A 15999-nucleotide genomic window follows, 5' to 3' on the forward strand; every position below is an offset into this window, starting at 1 on the left:
TATAGAGCTTTACACAGACAAAATCACTAAGTGCGTTAAAGGGCTGTAACATTATCATTTTGTCAATGAATCCATCAATTATTGTCAGAGTAATTGATTAATCTTTTTTTAAAAAAAATTGATACTGTATTCAAACATAATCATGCCATATTTTAACATTTCTATAAATCCATTTCAGACTTTAACTTTTATCAATTATGAACTTTTACTTTACTTTAATCTCTAAAGTTTTCCTTTAGTGTTGACCTGATTAAGACTTGCTGTTTACTATTTTTCATTAATGAGTGAAGGCAGTGTTGAAAATGATTCAGCTTTTAAAACATTTCCAAACATATAGAACATACCCATCCTCCCCCACCAGGGAACAGAGACACGGGCGGATGTAAAATCTCAAACATATAGTAGAGAAAATGTGAAGCAAAATATATAAATAAAAATACTTTTCCCCTCCTGTCCCTATTCTCTTTTGTCCTGTTGGTGGGTAAACACATCAAATAATCCATATGAACCATTAACAAATCTCTAATTTTTAGATTTAAGTTTTTAGTCTGGTCGAAAACGTTTATTCGAAATATATGTTTCTTTATTTATTATTTCATTATTCGAAATATGTGTCTCTGTCCTCTTGGTTCTTTTTTCCTAAATATAAAATGTCACATGTAAATGGAAGTTGCACTTTCAGGACTGTGTCCATACTCTTCTTTAATTCCTGTCAATAAGGTATAATTCAGGGGCTTTCCCAAAAGATATGAAAAAGGTCGGCTTAATTTTGCCCAACATCTTGTACCTCGAGATTTTACTCCCACCATGAGAGTTGTTTTCCACTGTACCTTCTCAGATAACCCCTCTCAGCCTGTTTTTCTTTTATGCAGCTGTATTATTTATCTGTAAAAAGTATATTTTAATTGATTTGTATGCGGTGAAACAACCTGCTGAAAACCTGCGAATGCACCAGAAAGCAGCGCGGCCATGTTATGCATTAGCATTTTCTCTAGAGGGTCTTTGTTGAGGAAAACAAAAGATAACGACACCACTGTGACTCCCAGGCGCTGAACACCAATCAAGACTCGGACATAGCTCAGTGTAATAGGCCAAATACTGACACTACTGAATTGTTTGGAGGTCGGGTCTCTTCAGTCTAGGTGCTCGTGCTTAATGGCTGTGCCACAGCGACGGGCCTCTTGACTTTCAGTGAGCGTTCGACTTATTCTGTCACTGTTTAATGAATTCCCGTAGAATTGTCGGTCATTTTTGGCCACCTGGGCAGGGGGAACCGCCATCACTGGGGATGGAAAACATTGCAGCGAGGTACAAGTATCGACTTATTACCCACCGCAAAAAGACATATTTACGTAGTCCACTTAATTGATGCAGAGTCGTTGCAGAAAACTGGCACCTACTCCACCCGTGAAGGCATCGTTTCAATTTATACAATAAAAAACAAAATGTGCCTCTCGTTTTTAGCAAATCCTTACATGCATTGTTCTTTATACCTGTCAAATGTTTGGGAACATTCATCCGGTGTGTGTTTATTTCTTCTCATAATTTGTATATTATGTTACATCTGGTCAACAAATGTTTTTTTTTTTTTTTTTTTATTCTTTGTTGGGCATATTTTTAATTACTCAGCAGATCATTTTCCAGCTTTGAATAGTGAATTATGAAGCTGACTGCACATGCTTCATAACCCACACTAAACTAGTCCAACTACTAGAGCCATTCTTGTTAGTAATTAAAGAGAAAAAGTGGCTGGGGAAAAACAGATAATTAGTATCATGCACTGAAGAAAACTGTTAACCCGACTTCATTACTTTGTGTTTAACGTTTCTTTATGAGGCATTTCATTGAAAATGTGAAAAATCTGCGGACTGAAGGCGCTGTGAGCCTTTTTTTTTTTGTTGTATCACACGAAATAAATTTCAGCATTCGGAAAAAAAAAAAAGCTTATAAATGCCTCCAAAAGTTATTTTCCTAACCCAGCCATTCTCAACACCACAGATTTATTGCGCTATTACAAAAAATTTGACAAATCGAGGTCCATGCTGATGTTTGACTAATGGATCTGATTTCAGTGCAGTTGCAGAGGGACGTCTGCTTTGTTTTGATACGGCTCGAGTGGGCACACAGACAAACTGAGGCCTATTGTTTGAGGAGGAAAACTCGACTTCTGCACTAGATCGACATGTTTATTTTTTTGCCGCAGATTTATATACACTGGTTATTCTCATGAGTGAACTCAAACAAACCTAAGTACGCACACAAAAACAGCCATTTACACACCGAGGTTCAGGATCTAGAGCCTTTCAAATAAACAGAGATTTCCACCATTTCTCTTTGTAAAGCCTTGTACGTTCAGTTGTTGAATGAAGCAACTTGACTTTATTGAAATGAACTCGACTCACATTTGACACTTTCTCTAAGGGTGTGGTGCTTTCGAAAAAGCTTCTCAAAACTCCGTACTGGCTACATCACTCTAGCAGTATTTACTGCTGCCTCCCCAAACAGAGCAACCTCTTGTCTGGCTTTGAAGCACCTCCTGATCCCATGCCGAGGTTTCAGCGCTCTTGGCGCGGCTCCGGAGCCACGTTGTTCACCAGCCCTATAAAGGTGTCTGTCACCGAGCCAGGCTGCGTCTGTCACATCTGACAGCCAAGTGCATCACGATTTGTCAGTCTGGTGCTCTATCAAGTCTGACTGATGCTTTGTGCGCTGTTTGGCCTTCCACAGTCATGTGGCTTCTCTGTCAAATTGTAGGATGTGGTTTGGCTGCGCGGTCCTTGTAAAAGTTTGTGATCGTCTGTGATTAATCCTGGCAGTGTATGGATTTGTGGGTAAGATCTTGTTAGGATAGTGATTGTCGGGACAGAGTTGTGGCTACTTGTGGCTTTAAAGTGGTTTTTTGACTATGCACTTTTTTTTTCCGCCTTTCTGAAAGAGTTTGACTTGAAGATAGAAGATATGCTTATTTTTCTGATAATCAATCATTGCTCAGTTTTTTTTTTGTTGTTGTTTTTTTTAACCACTCGTCCCAGAGGTCAGCGTGCAAGCAGCGTCTCATGAGCATTGTGAGGCCTTCTCACAATGTGTTTCAGCTGGCTTTCAGTAAGGTGACTTATTTTTCTTCGTAAGGTGTCCTCATCACCAGCTACAGGAACACAAACACATCATTTTCTAAGCATCTGACCGCGTCACTTAAGATCTGCTCACGCTGGCTGTTTAGACCAAGAAACAGCAAAACAATGTTTATTACCTGGAAAAAACTGTGACTCAGGCATGCGCAAACATTTCCAAATAGTTTCTTTTACAATAATGACTAATGATTTCGCATTTTGAAAAATTAAGTGGAAAATAAAAAGTAGAATGTGAGGTTTTTTGTTCTTTCTTGAGGGCATTGCTTGATTTTCTCAACTTTTCAAATGTGCACATTATAATGAGTAACGATTGCATCTAAATCTTTGACACTACATCTAGTAGTAGCAGCAGGACTGACACGAGCTGCTTTCTCACATTCTGAGACAAGGACATGTGCTTTGAAAGGAAACCAAACTCTCATGTAAGCACACTCTGACTGATTTGACCTTAAACCGTTATTACCTGCAGACTGATGCAGATGATATTGATCACCTCAAAAAGCAATGGCCTGTGAGGGGCTTCCAGTGACAAGGTGCTACCACCAGGTGGTGACATGTGCAAGTGTAAGGTTTTAATTATGTTAATCAGAGAAAGCGATTGGCTGTCACTGGGGCCGGGTATGATGACGGCCCATCAGCGCATCCTTGTAATATTTAAGTGTGAGTGAATTCTTCGTGACGCTTTTTAAGGGTGAGAGACAAAGAGAAAGGTGTGTGTGTGTGTGTGTGTGTGTGTGTGCGAGCGCCTGGAGTCACGGGCCCTCTCTGCCGCGTTACGGTGTCGTCTGACATCGCCCCATCTTTTAGCAGCGCGGTAAAGTAGCTGGGACTTGGCGGGCACCGAGTCTGGCACCGGAGCGGGGTGGGTGGGGTAGGTTGGTGAGGTCGGGGATGGGAGGGCTTCTGGCTGCCAACTATTTGTTTGTGTTCATGACTGCGGTTAGCCCTGCTCCATTTGGTGAGCACGGCATTATGAGGACGCCTGCTTCCCACAACATGTTCCCTGTTCTCTAAAAGACAGGAGAGTTAATCACTTACCGACCGCTGCATTCATCAGTATGATTTAAAACCGTGTAGCCACTTAGGGACAGCCGGCCGTACCCACAAAGAGGTTTATTTGGATGGCAGAGCTCACGGCCCATCTCTGTTGTTATTTGCTGTTTACTAATGGAGCGGAAGTTATACGCCGTGCTTTCCTGAAACAGTGCTCTGCACCCGCATGAGCCCCTCTTCGTCCGCTCTGAGGTGGACGCTTTGTGTTTGACTTTGCGGTTGTTACGTGACCGGGCTGACCATGAGAAAATGGAGGAACAAAGGTACACGGCTGAGTGTCTTTAATCAGCCAGAACCAAATGATTTTATCCCCTTGAAAGTTCTCATGTCTGCTGGTACCGGTAATCCCGCTACCAAGACATTTCTGCGCTCCAGCAGTAATTTAATAGAGTTTTTCTCCTTCCCTCGCTCTGCACCTGCTTTAAGAGGAGCTTCCTCCCTAGACCTAGACAATGTTATTTTTCATTTACTTGTGCCCTCAGGTTTTCAATCATACATCCATTACTAAGCAAACAAATAAGTTCCGGGCCTATGCCGCAGACACAAATATAGACATGAGTTATGAGATTCAGTGAATCCGGGAAAGGCTTTGGAAGCTAATACACAACATCTGCGCCGGACAAGACGCACAACCGGGGCATCCCACTACAAAGTCCGGCAGTCTGCTGTCGCACACTTGTGAGCGTCGACTTGTCTCAACCGTAGCAGGTGGTGGTGGTGGTGCTGGGCCCAGACAGGAATAAAATGATCACCATTAACTGTTTAAGTGCTGAATGTTATGATTTATGGAGCCAAAGTGGGGCCAGTTGAGGTGTCACTCTGGATTTCCAGAGGCATCTGTCTTGCGGTTTTGGCAGCTTGTTGCACCTCGGGTTCAGATGTTTGCGTCGGGCTCCTCGACAGCCTCCTCCCCGCTTTAAGCGCCGCACACCTCTGATCGCTCCCCTTTCCTCTCCTCTCCTGAACCATCCATCCATCCGCACATCTGCTTTTCATTGAGGCCTGCATGTCTCTGAAGACTTGAGCACATTAAACGCTGGCACAAGTGCGGTCTCGCTCTGGCATTTAACGCGGCGCTTAGGTGACTTAAAAGGGAGAGGCGAGAATTATAGAAAATGAAGTGTCACCAAAATAAAAAATCGCCCCAGATTACCACCAATTACACTTAATAATGCTGTCCAGGCCATCTGCTGATCAGATGGCGGGCCAGCGTTGTCTGTGGGGAAATAATGATACCAAAGAGAGATTCATTGGGGGAGACAGCGACACAGACTTTCAACTGCGTGACGATGCGGTTTGATCTTTTCAGTACTGTATGGGCTGGAATGCTTTGTATGGTAATGCAGTCATAACTGCATATCTTAGGATAATAGCCATGTTGTTTTAAAGGGGTTAAGCTCAGTTAGATTGGAGACACATGTCTGCTCTGCTTTATTAGTCATTTATTAGTCACTGAGGTCAGGAGAGAGTTTTTTAGCCAAGGCACAACACTGCTGAACTTGAACATGTCTCTGATCATCAGCCCCTGAGGCAGCCTGAATAGGTGTACAATTACAGTGCACCCTAACTGGCCGCGATCGCCGGTGTGAAATTCATCCAGTTACGTGAAGCGTGTTTAACAATCATTGTAATCACAGGCACAGCGACCGCAACCTTCCTCTAAAGACTCGAGTCGTGCCCTAATTATCAGAATTACCGAGTCTGCGTTCATTCATTGTTCCTGTCTCTTGTCTTGTGTTTTAGCCTCCACGGTCACAGTGGCCACATTAATCAGCAGGAAAGCCCTTTCCACTCACGCTCCTCGTGCATCTGAGTTTTATAACTCCGTGCGCGCTGCGCTCCCCGCGGACTTCGACAAGAAAGGAACATGAAATATGGATGACATCAGAGCGGGCGTATTGAAGAGTGATTGGAACCGTGTTTCCCTCCACAACCCCGGCCAAAAAATAATCAAACATGTCCCAAAACAAGTTCTCAAATAACTGCGTTTATCCCTTTATAATTGCGATCTTTTTTGAAGCATTAGTTTATGTATCCATATCCAATAGAGCATACATATGTACTGGCACGGCTCTGCCTTCAATCGTAACTTCACCTCCCATTCGTCTCGGAGAGCCGCTCGGTTTACCGCCATCCTTTAGCGAGGCTCACTGAAAGGAACGTGGTGCTTTAATTATACAGGAGAGGAGGCAGAGTGAGCACTAGACACCATGTGATGACACTTATGGAGCGGAAGATACCACTTTAGCCGTAACACTATTATTAGACACCTCGTTATGAGCGGGGCCCGCGTCTCGCCCGTTTCCAAACGAGGTTTTGTTTTCTACTTTGTAGGGGAGGTGTTTTATGCAGATAACAATAGAGTCCTTATTTGCGCCTGTGTCTTTAGTTGGCGTTGTTGACATCAGTGGCTTTTTGTGAGGATGAGTCAGCACATCTGTACGTGGTCTTAGTCTCTGAACACAACACTTGCCCCTGGTGCTTCTGGCACTGTCCTGTCTCTTTTCTTTCTTTCTTTCTTTCTTTCTCTGTGCCCCTGTATCCTTGATCTCACGCCCTTAGTGCATCACTCCTAATTGGGCCTGAACGCTTGCAACTGTGTATATCAGAGGCCTCTCCCACCCTGCTTGATTTAAAGTGCTTATTGGACAGAATACTTGTGTCCTTTTGACAGACCGAGATCAACTGAAAGGCGCCCTGTGGAGTTGCCCCATGAACAAACATTGCGTGTACACGGCACGTTTAACAAATATGGAAATATTTGCCAGGTTAATTTGACTTTGAATTATTTGCAGCCGCTAATGTTGATTAGCTTCTTCTACACGTCCTTATGTTACATTTCCACCTCGCTGCCACATCTGTGTTTGAGTTAAATAGAAAGAAGCTGGGGATGTGACAGGTACGTGTGTTGTGTTGCCTGGAAGCTTTTGTACATGTGATAAAAACATTGCTCCGCAGAGATAAGAAAAATCTACTGGGTACCTTTAACTTTTATATGTTAACAGATATGAATGGGTCACACATTTTTCATGAACACGACAGAAAATATTCAAACCCGTAGCCAGAGGAATGCGGAGCATGACGAACGCACAACTGCCTCGCTCCACAGACCACCCATAAACTCCGCTCAAAGGAAAGAAGACAAGAATCTGTCCCCGTATCTCTCTCTAATTCAATCACTCCTTCATTTCCCACAAACATCCGCGCACCCTCCTCTCACCTGTCAGTCCCGCTGGACGTCCCAACGTGTCGCCTCAGTCCCTGAAGCTCCCTCTGGCACATTCAGTTTAAAGGGAATTTACTGTTGGGTTCATTCCACGCGGCCATATGCTGAGGAGCCTGCTGTTTCCCCAAGCAGACCATGACTGTTTCTGTTAACGCGGCGAAGCTCTAAATCACGGGAGTGCTAACTTTCTGCATGGGGGCGATCAAGTCTTTTCACACTCATTTAACACTCTGACTTTAACATCCTGGAGACACTCAGGTGTCTCGACTACAGGGACACAAGGCCATTCAGTTGAGCGAAGGCGAGCAAGTCGGTTTTTTTTTTAGCCTCCTTTCGAGAAGTGCTCCAACTCGTTTGCACTTGAACAAATAAAATGTACCCAGGTGACTCTCAGCCCCTCTCTTCAGAGTTTAGTTTGCTAATTGGCACATCAGCGGCAGGATATGCGACACGCGGAAATCAGACAAAGAAAGAAAAACATGCAATCACTCCAGTTAAAACTTTTAATTAAAACTTTTTAAATTAATTTAAAATCAAATAAAATAAAAGTTTCCTTCTCTATATTTTTCCCTCCCAAAATATTTACTTCATCTATCCTGGTGGCCGTATGTGTTGGGCTTAAATTCATCAGATGGACACAATAAAGGCCTCCAGATGAATCCTAATGGTCATGATTACTACCTAAGAAGTAGAACTAAAATGACTGTGTTGTGTTTACGGCCTCTTTGTGCTGCCTCCAAGTGGCTTAAAAATGAGAATGGTGGTGGGCTGTAGTCAAACTTACTTGTCTGAACACTGTAACCGGGGGTTTGATAGCCAGCCCTAATTACAGGTTTGGTCTTCTGCGTTGGACAAATTAAGCTCAATGCTACCCCTGTTGTGTAATGTCTGGCCCTGGAAACATGTTCGAATAGATACATCCAGAAAAGACTGTGCTGAGAATTAATGGTTGTAATCTGTGTTCTCGCACCATCTTTTTCTTTTCCCTCTGCTTTTATCATGGTTTTAACCTTTTCTGGCAAACATCCACTGGGTTTTGTGCAACGGAGCGCTGCAAATTGTCTTTTCAAGTCACATTAGGTGGATCTTTGTTTTTTTTTAAAGGCTGTGGACTGTGATGCGTGTGAGAGAAAGAGCATGTGCGTTCAGTCAAGGCCTCATTGACCGACTGCCAGTCCATTAAGCTTTATGATGACAGTGTTTTTATTTGCTTGTTTGTGTTTTTGTTTGCATGTACGTGAACATTCAAGGGCCTTATTAAAACGTCTTTAATGATGTTAGTCATCCTCGTCCCGACTGATGTCACTTCTGGCCATCCTGATTGAATTACTTCAAACTTGATGCAGGGAAACACTTGGCTTCATGTCAGCGGGCCTTGAAACTTTCATACAGAAACACAGTTGTATATACTAACTGATGGGGGTGCTCGGCCAACAAATGATGAAAAAAATAATTAAAACAAAAAAGAAGGAACAATCCAGAATTTGATAAACAGAGCGATTTGTATTGCTTGAAAACAGACCAGGGCTGCAACAGCTTTGAGTGAAACCAGCGTTGTTACTGCAGTCCCCTGGCGATACTGGACTGTTTGCGTTGCTCGCTTTGCCTTTTCTCTACTTCTTTGTGTTTCGGCGGTGACCCGCGACAAGACAAATGCAGAAGAGGCTGCGGACACATCGAGCTGCACTCGAGTTGCGTGAAGAGATGTCCGTTAAACAGAGGATAACGTGGCCACAAAGTGCCCTTGTTTTCTCTCGTCTTTTGTTCATTCTTGTAACCTTTTTCCCATTTACCAAAAACATTTCCTCCCTCTCTCCCTTTCCGTGTTTACACTCCTTCCATCTGTTACTCATGTTGTAATGTCTTTCTTCCTCGTTTGTCCTTTGCTTTTTTCATAAAACCGATTTTTTTCTCCCTTCCATACGTTGAGTCAGTGTTTGCCACTTAATTCTTTTCTACTTTTCATGTTTTGTTTTGCGTACACGATGTTTTAGTTACTTTATTAATAATAGCTTATGGTGTGTGGTAACATTATCAATAACACTGTTAGGAGAAAATTAAATTTCGTAAATTGAGTTAAGAAAGTTGGAGCAGGGAACGCGTGATCGCCTACACATGAGTGTGTGGGGATATCAGCTTACCTTTTACAAACATTTCCTCATACAGCGAGCCCTCCTTTCTCCCACATTCACCTCTCCCTCCTTTGTATTTACTGTCGCGTTCATGACGTCTGCAGTCGTCATTAAATAATCATGTTAGAATGATTACAATTAAAATTATTCTCAGGTGAATGACGAAAAAAAACACTCCGTTTGGACTAATAAATGAGAACAGATGAAGAATCACTTGAATTTAATTGCTAAATTATTAAATAATTTAAGTTTATCTTTCCTTGCGTTTTTCATGCCAAACCCTTCATTTTCAGATATGGAACTTTAATTAAATCAATTAATGAGGTCAACATTTTCACAAAAAGGACTGATTGCTTCAAATGGGAGCAGTTGATGGATTTTAAGGAACAAAATGTAAATAAAAACTTTGAATGATAAAACACTTTCACTGACTGCATCTTCTGTACACGTTAATTTGAGTTAGTTTATTTTTCTAAAAGGGATGCATTGCCATTTGGAGTGCAATTCCTCAATTACTCCAGGAATAATATTTGGCAGTTCACCTCTCTGCCGCTGTTCTTACTGCCACCAGTCAGACTTTGCCAAAGAGCTCTCCATATATCACTAGCTGCTGCAGTTGTGTCAGCCAACAATTATTCCTCACGAGAATATTCATAATGTAATAGGATTTCAACATGTTGCTGATGGAATGGATCCTGCTGTAAACTGATTATTATTCTTCCAGGACAGCCAGTCGATCACTAAGTGGAGATGTATGTACGTAGCCAGCTTTTAATTTAAGACTGACAATGGGTCACTGCTGCGCTAGCTAAAACAATACTCTGGTATCAGCACGTATCAGCATGTGCTAGTCGTCCTATGTGGAAAACGTCCTGGAGTATGTGAACAGTGCGACAGCTACACCGTGATCCTTTGTAAAGTATGGGGTTTGTAAATGTTTTTCTGCTTTGTTTTTTTCAGTCAATGGCGCCTTCTGCTCTGAGAAGGAGGTAAACGGTGGACTGGGCGACACTGAGGTGATGCGATGTGGCCAGAGCTTGTCGCTGCCAGCTGGTGGTTCTTCAGAAGGACTTTACACACAAAGCCTCCACTGCAGTAGACCTACACCCGACCTCCTCCTGCAGGATGGTCCTCACCAGGACACCAGGTAAACAGTCACCATTACTCCTGTTTTATAAACTCTTCAAGATCCAGTTTTGAATGTTTCCTGTTTGGAATAGTATTACTGATATTATCCAGGTACACTATGTTTTCCATTAGCTTAGCTATTATAAATCAGATGGATACGTACAGTATGTCGCTGGAAGGCTTTACCCAGTCCCATAAAACATACTAAAGAGTTGAAAGTACAACATTTATGTTGCAGTAATGCAGCTCTTCTCTTGTGCAGTCTTTGGCTACTGTTGGTCAAGTCAGAAAGAATTTCCAGTAAATTTCTCTGTTGTGCTGCTTGTCCTCCTTTTTTTATCCCTCTATCTTCAGTCATCTGACCGTCGTCTGACCGAAAGTGCTTCTGGAAAGACATTTCTCTCATATTGTCTCTCAATATTTTCACTACAGCCAAACAGGAAATGGTGCCCCTGAATAGAAATAGAGGGGAGGGAGGTGGGTCAAGTCTTTATTAACAGCAAAGTCTGACAGTGGCTGTCTCCAGTCGCGGCTTGTGTTAGCTCTGTTTTTTCCCCAGCGTGCTGCGGGAAAAGGACAAAGACGATGCCTTTACGAGACAGCCTGGAGAAAAGAGGGCTCTTCTCACATCACTCAGGGGCTTTGGACAAAATCCATAATGAGCCAACTGACAGGAATGATTATGCAGGAGATCATAGCAACGCATGGAGAAATCTGACCTGGGTTCCCCATTCAGCAGGGCAAAGATTCCCACCATAATACACAGTATTGTAAACGATGGCCCTTCATAGGCTGCAATTATGCCACCAAAACAGGTGACTCCCTATTTATCCCCGATGTTGGGTTGGGTTTAACCCCTTTGTGTCATCAAAGCCTGTCAGATGGACATACTAGTCAGTGGCCTCTTGGTCTCAGTGGCCGTCCAACCCTCCCCCTCTGTCTTTTCTTAGATTTAAAAGCCCATTCATATCATCTAACTACACTAAGATCCTGTTTCATTTATGCGTAGAATTGCTTCGGATCATCAGAGGTTTACATGTGCGTAAATCTAGCTTAGGGTTAGGGTTAGAGTTACTTTTAGGTAATGTCTAAGGTCTAGGTAAGTCTTAACTGAAATATTTTAGATCAGTGGACTCATTTAAGACGGTCCGATTCTTCCGTGAACTGAGAAAAATAAACAAAGAGGTAGAGATGCAAGAGGGAAAACTATAACTGTGCAGCTGGTGGGAAGGATGAAGCTGAATCTGTCAACAGGCCCCGAGCTAATAGCGCTCATACTCTCTTTGTTTTTTTTTCTCCTCACAGGTCCGCCTCTGCCTTCCAGAGGACCCTGTCGGGGGCCTCACCCGGCCAGGACTGCGGTGCCAATGGGTTTCGCTCTTCTGTCCGCTACCCGATCAAACAGGAAAACTCAATGGGCTACAAGATCTCCAGCGCAGGGTCCGGGGCACATAGCGCATCTGAGGCTGGGTTTCAGGCCTGTAGGGTGGGCCAACTCTTAGAGGTGCCAAGGGACGAGATAGTCGGAGCGCTGCACGTTAGCAACAACGGCAACGGCGTGGGCACAGTGAGCGGCGTAGGTGGTGCTCTGTCAGGGGACGCCGTGCAACCGTTTAATAATGAAGATGGCTCCTCCCCGCTTGCTTTGTCCCCAACTGGTTCCCATCATTCAGCGCGGCAGCTCAGCGCTAGCAGTCTGAAGAGATGCTGCCTGTCCCTGGCCTCGCAGTCCGCCGCCGTCACCGCCGCGAGCTCCCCATCAACGACCGGCGCTTCTTCTAAGGAGATCAACATCACCGCGATCATCTGCTCCTCCTCCCAGATGTCGATGGTTGCCTGCGTCAACGGGTTCCGCGCTAACCTCTCGCCCAGCCACGCCAGCAGCGCCAGCTTCTCCTCCTCTTCCTCCTCCTCTTCCACGTCCCCACCCTCTAACTTTTGCTCGCGAGAAGCCCCCCAACGGCCCCCACCCCGCGGGAGCCCTCAGCAGGTCACGCTGCAAGAGAGTTGTCAGCTGTCCTCACCTGCCACCTGCCTGCTGTCCCTCTCCTCCTCCTCCTCGTCCTCCTCCTCGGTGTCTTTAGTGGAGCCGGAGCAGGGCCAGGGGCAGAGCCTGGGGCTGTGCGAGGAACAGGGCTCCATGCTGCGAGGGCGTGGGGCTGGAGAAGCAGTCGAGGGAGGAGGAGGGGGAGGAGGGGGAGGGGGAGGAGGAGGGGGCTCGGACGGGTTGGGGCTGCTCATGAGTGGGGCCTTGATGTCTGGGACACTGCTTCCAGGATCTGAAGCCGGGGGTCTCCTAGATGGCGGCCAACGATCCGGGGCCGCCCTCAAGCAGGAACCCCTGGACGACTTCTCCCCCAGCGAAGACGAACTGTTTCAGCACCACTACCATCATCATCATCATCATCACTTGAGTGGTCGCAGCGGGCACCTTCGTCACACCCACCACCCACCTCAACCCGCCATGCCCCCGCCTTACCACTTACACCAGTACGTGGGGACCAGCCCTGGGGGGCCACTGCACCACCAGAGCCAGCAAACAGCTCCAGCCTCTTCCTTGGGACCCAAACTAACCCCTGGTTGCCCTCCGGGGTCCCACGCAGCCCAAGAGCGGGACGACGTCGGAGGAGGAGCACTGGTGGATAAGCAAGTGTGTCGCTGGATTGACTGCAGTGCAGCCTATGAGCAACAGGAGGAGCTGGTGAGACATATTGAGAAGGTGCACATTGACCAGCGAAAAGGTGAGGACTTCACCTGCTTCTGGGCTGGCTGCATTCGCCGCTACAAGCCCTTCAACGCTCGCTACAAGCTGCTCATTCACATGAGGGTCCACTCTGGAGAGAAACCAAACAAGTGTATGGTGAGTCATCACAAACCACAAAATGACCCACACAACACAGGCCAGACACCCCCCAACCCCCCAGCAAACATGTACCAGTGGTCAGATTAACACACAGATAGGGTATTATTGAAAATCCCCTCACAGTCAGCTCGTATTAATTTTGCTAATTTCGAAGGTATTAGGTTGTATTTATTCATTTAATGTGAGTCCAGTTTAATAAAATAATTGCAACCATCTGTTATTTTTTTGTTTGAATTAAACACAATCACGTATTTCACAAGTTAACACAGACCTTCGAAATGATTTTTTTTTTTCACATCAGTCGTGTCCAAAAACAAGACTGGACTTGCTTCACTGCTGATTATGTTTCAACAGAAACTTTTATTTTGTTTTAGTTGAGAAACAGTTATTATGGTAATTCCTGTATTTTTAGTGGAGCATGTTAAAAGATGCGAGCTGCTGTAAAAGTAGCGCTAGCCGTCAGGATAAATAGATTTGTGGTTGTATTCTTTTCAGGTAAGGCTCCAATTCCTCGAGTCAACAGTCTAATCAATGTCAAGCTGTCACTCCCCCACATCCCTCCCCAAATGGAAAAAGCCCTCCAACCTTAAGAATGATTTAGTCCAAATACACAATTAGTCCACAATTTGTGTAGGGCGAAGCCATGTTTATTTTCACGAGCACTCTGCTTTTGGAGAAGGGATTCAGATCATGAAAAGCCAACACATATGGTTAACATAACCAAACAATGCCTACACTTGATCCTTTTAAATGGGAGCTTTAAATGTTTAGCTGTCCCACAAGTATTAAGTGAATTGGCTTCATATCCAAGCCAAACATGAGGAGAAATGCAGTAGTCTGGAGAAGGGAGCCACAGAGGGATAGTCGGTAACATTTGCTAGTCTTGCTCAATTCACGACTTCACCCAAACCCCTGTCACAAGTGGTCCTCTTCAAGTTCAGGAATCCGTCCAATTCCCAAATGCTAATTGAAAAGCGGAGTCTGTGATTTTGCTACAGCACCTGTTTTGTCTCAAAATCCAGGTCTTGTTTATTTTTCTAAATAACTGCATCTCGAAAAATCAGCTGAGGTACGAGTCTTTTAATAGAAAGTTGTATTTTTTAAATTTTTTTTTATTGTGGTTAAGACATTTATTTTGACCAAACCTGATCGTTGTTAATTCACATCTGACCTGAATGATGATTGAAGCCAAAAAGACACAAACTGTTACTGCTGTTCCTCCAGGACATTAATGTGCATTTTACTTTGGCTCATGAATATTAATGCAGCTTAAACTCCTTACTCAGCTTCAGGAGTGGGATTTTTTTTGTGTGTGTGTGTGTGTGTGTGTGTGTGTGTGTGTGTTTTTACTGTTGTTGATTGTTGGAGTGGTGTTAGGATGTGTCTTTACTAAAGTCTGAGTGATGCTCGGTAAATAGACACAGTGCGTATGTTTGTACGGTCGTACCGTGTAGGCGTTTACATAAATGTCGCGCAGAGAAGGTGCGAGTGTGTTTTTGGAGATGTTTACCATATGTAAACACGAGAACAATTGGGCTCAGTGTGGACAAGCCACTGGACTCTGTCTGCAGACGTGAGGCATAGTGAAACTCTCCCACACACCCTAACCTCCCGATCACCCTTATTTCAGTGCACGTTCGCACACGTATTCACAGCAGTCGTGTTAAAATGGGCACTTTGTGTCCTTTAACTCTCACAATAGGAAGTATTGATTCCATGTACAGTATGTTGGGTTGTAACACTCCAGCTTTTCCGACAGAATCTAAACATAAATGTGAAATGTTTTCAGTCTGAATCAACACGTCCAATCAGCAGGGATTGGATGTATGTTGATCTGGGACTTCAGCAGATAAACTTGGAGGTCCAGAGAAAATAAACACACTCTCTCTGTGTGTATTTGTAACTGTGTTTGTAGTCTGTGGAGGTTTAAGCAAGTTCTCTGCTCTTATAGAAACCTAGTGTGCATCTGAGTCGGTCTGTGCATGCTCATGTATTCTAGTTGTATCCGCCCCAGCGTGCTTTTTTGCCACTAGCGGCGAAGCCTCTTGTGTTTGTTGTGCTCACGCAATAGACAAAGGCATTCGATTATTCAAGCAGTTTGTGTAGAGGAAACAGATGAGACATTCTGTTTTGGGACAGAGTGCTCTACAAAAACCAGGGCTAATCCTTTTATTATCTTTCCAGCGGCAGATTCCAGCAGGCGCTCAAGAAGCCGTACTCCCTGACATCCAAACATAACACATCTCTCTCTTCTCTTTCTCCCTCTCACCCGTCCGCACACATGCGCCCGCGCACTATACGTCTTTTCTTCATACAGCTGCAGCGCATTTGCTTCACGCTGCGTCTTGGCTGGAAAAAGTCATTATCACAACACACAAGTCATGGCTCGACCCCTGCGTGCGCCTGTCACAGCCCGTACCTGGCTAATATTTTAAAAAGTTCACCATTTAAGAAAATAAGTCAGTT

At 44.4% G+C, this 15999-nt stretch overlaps 1 protein-coding gene across 2 annotated transcripts in view; it reads left to right on the forward strand.

Annotated features, from left to right (window-relative positions):
- Nucleotides 1-15999, forward strand: part of LOC125009324 (zinc finger protein GLIS1) — a 65455-nt gene that overhangs the window by 15908 nt on the left and 33548 nt on the right. For both annotated transcript variants that reach the window (XM_047587197.1, XM_047587198.1), the window contains exons 3-4: nt 10503-10689; nt 11976-13530. In XM_047587197.1, the coding sequence (XP_047443153.1) occupies nt 10503-10689; nt 11976-13530 (1742 nt within the window). The remainder of the gene's footprint in view (nt 1-10502; nt 10690-11975; nt 13531-15999) is intronic.

This window comes from Mugil cephalus, chromosome 6 (assembly GCF_022458985.1).
Source record: "Mugil cephalus isolate CIBA_MC_2020 chromosome 6, CIBA_Mcephalus_1.1, whole genome shotgun sequence".
Taxonomy (NCBI): domain Eukaryota; kingdom Metazoa; phylum Chordata; class Actinopteri; order Mugiliformes; family Mugilidae; genus Mugil; species Mugil cephalus.